General features: G+C 58.1%; 2 protein-coding genes across 2 annotated transcripts; both read right to left on the bottom strand.

Moving 5' to 3' along the window:
• Nucleotides 1-3,193: 3,193 nt before the first annotated feature.
• GGTG_04011 (hypothetical protein) lies at nucleotides 3,194-3,605 on the bottom strand (the record flags this gene model as incomplete). The annotated part of the gene is made up of 1 exon (XM_009221800.1): nucleotides 3,194-3,605. Exon 1 carries the CDS (start codon nucleotides 3,380-3,382, stop codon nucleotides 3,194-3,196), a length of 189 nt encoding a protein of 62 aa, XP_009220064.1. The 5' UTR covers nucleotides 3,383-3,605.
• Nucleotides 3,606-5,060: 1,455 nt separating this feature from the next.
• Nucleotides 5,061-7,024, bottom strand: GGTG_04010 (hypothetical protein). The gene is made up of 4 exons (XM_009221799.1): nucleotides 6,678-7,024; nucleotides 6,493-6,547; nucleotides 5,392-6,244; nucleotides 5,061-5,300 (listed from the first exon to the last, which is right to left on the bottom strand). The coding sequence occupies exons 1-4, from the start codon at nucleotides 6,843-6,845 to the stop codon at nucleotides 5,243-5,245; spliced, it is 1,134 nt and encodes a 377-aa protein (XP_009220063.1). The 5' UTR covers nucleotides 6,846-7,024; the 3' UTR covers nucleotides 5,061-5,242.
• Nucleotides 7,025-7,028: the final 4 nt, after the last annotated feature.

Here is a 7,028-nt window from a genome sequence, read left to right as displayed (position 1 = left end):
CTTCTTTTTTTCTTTTTCTTTCGTTTCAGGGCCAGCCATGGATGTGTCGTACCGGATCTCGATACACATCAGCCTAGACCGACGCCAAGCATAGTAAATTCGCTTTTAGCTCCAAACCGCCGAACTTGGCTTGTGAGATTTGCCCAGGAGCCCGCCCACTTGGCAGATGCCAACTAACCCAGGCGGCCGGTTCGCGGCGTGGAAAATGCCAAAAGACGCACCAGGCTAGGGTCGCGTATCAGGAATGCGCTTCTTTGTGGGACCTGTCGCAGGTTCGTAGCATGCGGACAAGCCTATTGACAGACGAACGTGGGGTGGGGCCTTTTTTAAACTTTGTTTTTCTTATTTCTACCCTTCAGATGTGACCTCGCGAGCCGTGCCGACCAGATGGTCCTCAATGATAGCGCCCAGTCGCGAGCGGTTCGACAATGGAGAATTTTCATCGAACCTCGTGGATGTAGAGCAGATAAAAAGCACGTGTCTGTCTCGGGAGGTGCCTCGACGAGTCGATGGGCCTGTGGGATCTGGCTGCTTGAGCCGCCAGTCTGGCCCTGGACCCTGCAGGTAGACACCACCACATAGCCAGCCAGCCAGCCACTGACTGGCTGTATTTTCCTCCAGGGTCGACCAAGATTGCCAAGACAGCATAGCTTCGTCACAATCTGACAACAACCCAGAGTTCGTTTCAACTTGGCCGCGCTGACGGCCATCTGCCATCTGCCATCTCCATCTGCCATTTGCCATCCCACCTTAATGGCCTGCCCCTGGACCCCCAGACAGCCCATCGACGGCGGGCGGGCGCAACGGTCCTGACAAAAATAATATCCATGCTGCGGTGGCACCATCCGTCCGTTTTGTGACATTATTTCTTCCCCGGCCAGGTTCCCGCCTTTGGACTGGAGGAAGCGCCAAGGGGGCCCATGCCGGGTCCCGTAGCCACCGATGTCAATTTCCCTCTCTTTGCTGACGGCCGCCGGGAGATCGCTCCGTCGTGCTTTGACTCATCCCATAATTTTCACATTTCGCCGCGCCAGGGCAAGCCAGCAGCGTCGGCGTCGCCGCTTGCCTAGGCGTCGCAGATGTTCTCTCTAGTTGACGATCACGTTGTTGTTTCCCATGTAATGGATATAAACTATCATCGGCTATCGAGTCCAAAACAATCATGGGGCTTCGAGCAGGGGACAGAATATGCACCAGGGGGAGAGGGGCATGGTGGCGGACTAGCGGTTGCTTGAACGAACGCTACTAGGTACCTAGCACCTGGGCCAGGGACTATCGTGAAGGGGACGCTTCCACCCCCGCCCATCGAGAGCCGACGCCAACATGCAGCGGGGAGCCATCATGCCCAACCCCTGATGGGCAACGGCGCGAGGCAACAGAAGAGCAGAGGCGGTGGGCCTCGCTCGCAGTCGAGGTCCGTCGATTCCGCAGCTCTTCGGAAGGAGATGGGGCGCGTTGAAACGCTGGACGCCCGCTCGCGTGAACCCCACGAAATGCGAGCGGGTGACGCGAAGTCGGGGCCAGCAGTCTCTCCATGTGCCTCGCATGTGGTGTGTGGAAGCGAGTTGGATCGGTGGAAGCGGGTTGGATCGCATGTGCATGGTGGTTCCACACATGCGGTGGTCCTCCCCCCTTCCCCCTCCCCTGGTCAGGGCTCAGTGCGCTCAAGAGGAGATGCGCAGCTCCCGCATTAGGATTTTTCTCGTCCCGATGATACACATAAACAAGACCCAACCAGGGGCCGAGTAGCTTAAATCCAATTCTGGAACAGCCTCGGCTGGGCTGGACAAGAAAAAGACAGGGCACGCGGCTCGACTGCAAACACCCAAATATATCGAGGTTGCAATGAAACGTTTGGTGGGCCAACCTAAATGCCGCATGAGGAGGGTTGAGAAAGAAGGTTGGCTTGGGCCAACTCGTCGGCCTGCCAGCCGGACTCGGGCGGACACGCGGGCTAGCGGACGGCCGAGGGTGCTGAGGGGGCCAAGCAGAGCGAGAGGATAGGAAAAAAAGGAAAAAACAAAGTGGTGAGGAAGGGCTATCGGCTGGTTGCTATTTTTGGCATATTTTTTTGGAAGCAACTCGGGCGCTTGTTGGAGCCAATCGCGCTCGGCTCCCAGACCCTTCGTTGGGAGGGGTGGTAATCATCGAACTGGGCCATACAGCGAGCGGTTGGGAGAAATTCGCAAAAAAATATGTGCTCAAAAGATTCTTCTCGCAGACCAGCGACTCTTGTCGCTTGTTCGCTAATGCGACGCGACTCAGGCGGGCGACGGGCGTGGGGTAGAATCTCAGTCTTTCTGGGCAGCGGAGAGGGTTGTGATCCAAAAATATCACATCGGGTCACGCTTACGCACGCCAACCGGACGCAATGCAACCCCACCTTACCCTTTCCGGAAACATTCCACAATGCGTTCACATGACCTGCCTGCCTGCCTGCCTGCCCCCCGTAGCCTTATCGATGACCACTGTTCCTGTTGCCCAGGGCTTCTGGCCCCCGCGCACACGCACACCACACCTGGTAGACCCCTCATGTGCGAGATGGCAGATCCTCAGCGTCACTCTGTTGGCGGACGATCCACGAGGGCCCGACATGAGGCCGCGGGAACGCTGGTCTAAACATAACAACATCCCTCAATATATCAGGAGCTCGTAGGATCTCTCCCAAGCGCCCGCTACGCTATCTGCAGGCTGGGTGATGACAGGCAGCGTCATCTCACCGGATCCCCGTTATGTTTCTCTGCGATTTTTTCTGTTGTTGGCCACTAACTACTTCCTTGTCCATGCATACATGCGAGTACTTACTTCAAAGAACACGCCGATTTTTCTGCTCTATGAATTGTCGCATGGACACTACAAGTTCCCTTTCCATTCGCCATCGTCCAGGCACAGGACAGAGATCATGCAGCCAGCCCCTCCATCCCAATCCCAACCCCTCGGGAGTCCCCTTTTCTTGGCATGCCATCCCATCAGCCCTGGCCCTGTCCAACGGTGTGCGGGAGGTATGAGTGGGCTGTGCCAAAAAAAGATTCAAGGTTTTATGGTGACATCCCTCTTGCCCCCCTCTCACCCCACGATATCCAGGTACGCACGACGTAGCGAAGGGCGTATCCAACGTTCAATACTGCCGTGCCGCCGGCCAATGGCAGAGCTAGGTAGCTATGTACGTAGGGGCAGGCAGGTACCCAGCAACCTAGGCACAGGCAGGAGGAACACATCCGCGTAGCATGCAGTAGCCGCACCTCCGCCATGCAAGGTCGCTCGCTCTTGGTGCCGCGGAGCCGCCTGATCGTCCCTGGGAAACGGCAGCGACCTGCTGCCCGCATGAGTGGGCTGCGCCACCGAGTTCAACTCGTCCACAGCATGGTGCTTGCCCACCCATTCCGAGTCACACCACACCACCCTCCGCTCTTGCCCCTGGCCGCACACAACGCATAGATTCGACGCTTGTGTCTTCAGTGAAACATTGTCGCCGAAAAGGTGAGAGGAGAGGGGGGCCGGCGGCGCTGTGGACCCATCACATCTCCTGCAGCAATCTCCCCTTTTAGTTACCTACCTACCGACCGGCTCCCCTCTGCCGCCGTTCCAAGTCCCGCGTCTCCTGGTGTGTGTTTTTTCTCTGTCAGCTCGAGCGTCTGCGTGAGGCACAGATGGACGGCCCGGCGCCTGCGTAGCTCGTGTTGATGCGTTTCATCAGGGGGATGTGGGCCCATAGCAGATGAGCGTGAGATGGGAATAACGGACTGACTTGGATGACCGTTGTGGGAATATATTCATTCGCTGGAGTAGAATGCAACGGGAGCTGGTGGGAGGCTTATTTCGCCATTGGTGAGCCTGGCTGCGCAGCCTCGCGCCCATCATGGCGCCGCGTTTAGAGACTAGGGTAGGAATTCACTCGAAGACGGGGAAAGATCAACATAAAACCTCAGATACAAGCTTCTAGGTACGAGTTCAAATTGGATTCCTTACAGGGGGCGGCGCGGTGTCCAAAAGAAAAGTTGCATTGCCTGACTTTGTCCTGCAAGTCGGCTTTCATGGTCTCCCTGTCCCGTGCATGATAAAGTGGGTAGGGAAGTTGCCACCTGGATGCCTAATGATGCCGTAGTGTTCGATTCCTTGGAACGTCCATGGCTTTTCATATTCCTCCGTGTCTATGTGGCATGGGGTCAATAGTCAGGACTGTGATTCCGTGTAGATGTCGTAGATGGGTCGGGTCATGCGGTTTTTTTTAGCCTCGGCAGTGATTGTACCTCAACCTCGTCGCCTGTCTTGGTGAGGCTTCTCCTGTGCGTCCGCGCGGTCAATGTCGCCATGCTTCTTTGATATCGAGCTCCTGGACTGTGAGATGCACACGCGGCAGTGAGTAAAATGGCGATTGTCACTAGCCAAGGCACTGTCGCTCTCATCACGGTAACCGGCCGGTCCGAAGAATATGCTGATTTAATGTGATGCTGCTCCATAAGAAATCGTTCAAATACATCCGCGGAATCCTGTACTTGTCGGACGTGCTCCTTTTGGCGCACGAGGAGATAACATCGAGGGGTTCCGATGCGAAAGCCTGTTGTCATCAAATTGGACATGTCTCTTTTTTTTTTTTTACCTGTGGGTGATGAGCCCTTTCAAGAGGTATACCGAAACTTGCCAGGCTTGACTCAACAGAAGTCAATACTGCGGCGTCAGCCTCTTGCCTCCTGTTGATATACGAGATGCGGGGAAAACAAAGCGCAAATTCGATTTTAGTCCTACCGACATCCGGAACGAGCCCGTGGTGGTGCTTCATGTTCTAGGGCTTTCAAGAAGAATCTAGACTCTTCGAGCAAAGAAAGTGCCTGGCGGACGGGAGATCCCGAAGGAAATGATCAATGATCGTCGTGATCTGTGAGAGGATCCTCATATTGTGCATCAAGCAGAAAATATCAATCTGTCAGAGGGGAGTCCGGAGACTGGTTATATATACCGTACACAAGCGTGATCACCAAATCCTATGCCTTCCTCTCTGGGATACACGGGTGCGCGGTGTGTCGGATCCCCACCCTTCCGGGTGCTCGCGCAGGTCATAATGATGCAACACAAATGTCTTATTTTTGCTATTACTTCCTCTAAGGGATACTAGTATACAGCACCAACACACGGGCGGTCGTCTCCTTGTTGCGTTCCTCTCGAAACAGCAGACAGTCAATAATCACGGATCCGTGCCGACAAGGGGACGGCTTTGATGAGGGAAAATCCCGCTCTATAATAGTCATTCCTTGAGCCTGGGGGCCGCGGCAATGTCGTCCAGCGAGTCTTTCACTAGAAAGCTGCGAGTCACGTGATTATCCGATTGTCAGCAGATGGCGCAGGTATCGACGCGGAATGGTAGAGGTGGAAGTGGGGAAAAAAAGCACTCACTTGTACCACAGCATGGTGGGACCAATGGTGCCCAGGTGCCAAAGGCTATGGGCGTCGAGGGCCCCCCACAAGGGCGGAAAGTCGAACAGCTCGAGGCTCATAGCCATGGTGATCCAGGCGACGGTCAGGCCCGGGTAGGCGGCCCAGGCGCGGCGCTCGCGGCGGTAGCGGGTCCACGAGAACCAGCTCCACAGCAGGTTCTGGACAACGCCGACGGCCACGTTGGCGGCCATGTTGTACGTGTAGTCCCAGCGCACGAGCTTGAGGTAGGCCACGTGGCAGGCATAAGCCGTCAGGCACACGGCCATCCAGACCCGCAGCAGGCCCGGGGACGAGGTCGACGACCTGGACCCGCCGCCGCCGCCGCCGCCCCGGCCGATGGCGGACCCGGAGTCCGGGGTGGAGGGGACCGAGATGGCCTCGCTGGAGCGGCGGCGGCGGTCGAGGCGGAAGATGCGCACGACGGCGAGGAAGAGGCCGTACAGGACCGAGGCGCCGGCGGCGAAGTAGTCGAGCTGCTCCGTGGCGCGCGAGTCGCGCGTGTGGAAGATGATGCTGAAGGTCCAGGCCGACAGGCCGGCGAGCGCGAAGCCGACGTAGAAGCGGCGGAGCGAGTACGAACCCGGGACGCGCCGGCGGAGCTGGCGCAGGCCCGAGGCGTGGGCCCACAGGTTGCCGGCCGAGAAGATGACCGAGAGCGGCTCCTGCGCGCCCAGGAAGCGCTGGAACGGCCACTTGCCGTGGAACTGCACCACGGGGTAGCCCGCTCCCAGGCGCGACGCCGTGATGATGTGCTGGCACGTGTAGTCGCACTCGTCCGGGCAGGTCCAGCGGAGGAGCCGGTGGATGCGTGCTGTCATGGTTTTTTCCCTCACGGGCTGGCGGTCAGCGAGCGGGTTCCTTCTATCGGCCCATGCAGCCAGCCAACTTCCGAGACATCTTTATTATTTTTTCACGGTGCGCTTTTGTGCACGCCTACACAAACACCTCCCCCCGAGTGTCCCCTGCAACAATCGCCCTCACATCTCGTCGGGTCATTGGGGGGCGGAGCAGGGTGGGTGGCTTTGGCGGCGAAGAAGGGATCGGGTGGTGGAGGCTCACGGATGTTGTTTTTGTGCTCAAGCGTCTCGGGATAGCAATTCTCTTGCTTGCACAGCTGCATGTGCACACGCGCGGGCCGGCCGGGTCAGCGATGTCTGGGATGGTGGACAGACCATGCGTCCAGGGGCCCAGGAGAGGCCAAGGTGGCACAAATAAGACACGGGGCACCGCAGGAGGGCACGAACCTCGACACAGTCCTGGAACTCTGGAAGTCGGTCGCCGACCGAGGCGTGGACGGTGCCGCCGAGGAGGAGACAGGCGGCGACGAGGAGGGGCAGGAGGCGGGCGGCGGGCGATCGGGCCGGCGTCGCCAGGCGCTGGCCGGGGCAGCGGTCCGGCACGGCAACCCACATTGTCGCTTGTCCCTCGCTCGGCGTAGGCTCTCTCTTGGCTTGATCTTGGCTGCTGCTGCTGCTGCTGCTGCTAGATGTCGTCGCCTCTAACTCATGACAGCGGGTTTGGGGTGGGCCATGCAATGTGCTGGCAGGCAGAGGATTGTCGTCGGTGCTTATACTTGGTCGCAAGCTTAGGCCAGC

The sequence above is a fragment of the Gaeumannomyces tritici genome (assembly GCF_000145635.1).
Source record: "Gaeumannomyces tritici R3-111a-1 unplaced genomic scaffold supercont2.2, whole genome shotgun sequence".
NCBI lineage: Eukaryota > Fungi > Ascomycota > Sordariomycetes > Magnaporthales > Magnaporthaceae > Gaeumannomyces > Gaeumannomyces tritici.
The sequence above is the reverse complement of the archived record's forward strand: the minus strand, read 5'-3'. Positions and strand labels throughout refer to the sequence as shown.

Excerpts from the sequence above, each read along its gene's own strand:
- GGTG_04010 (XM_009221799.1), bottom strand. The coding sequence starts at position 6,845 with ATGTGGGTTGCCGTGCCGGACCGCTGCCCCGGCCAGCGCCTGGCGACG. Across the intron at positions 6,245-6,492 it reads TGAGCACAAAAACAACATCC|CACGCATCCACCGGCTCCTC; the intron begins GTGAGCCTCCAC and ends AAACCATGACAG. Across the intron at positions 5,301-5,391 it reads CCCACCATGCTGTGGTACAA|CTTTCTAGTGAAAGACTCGC; the intron begins GTGAGTGCTTTT and ends CGTGACTCGCAG.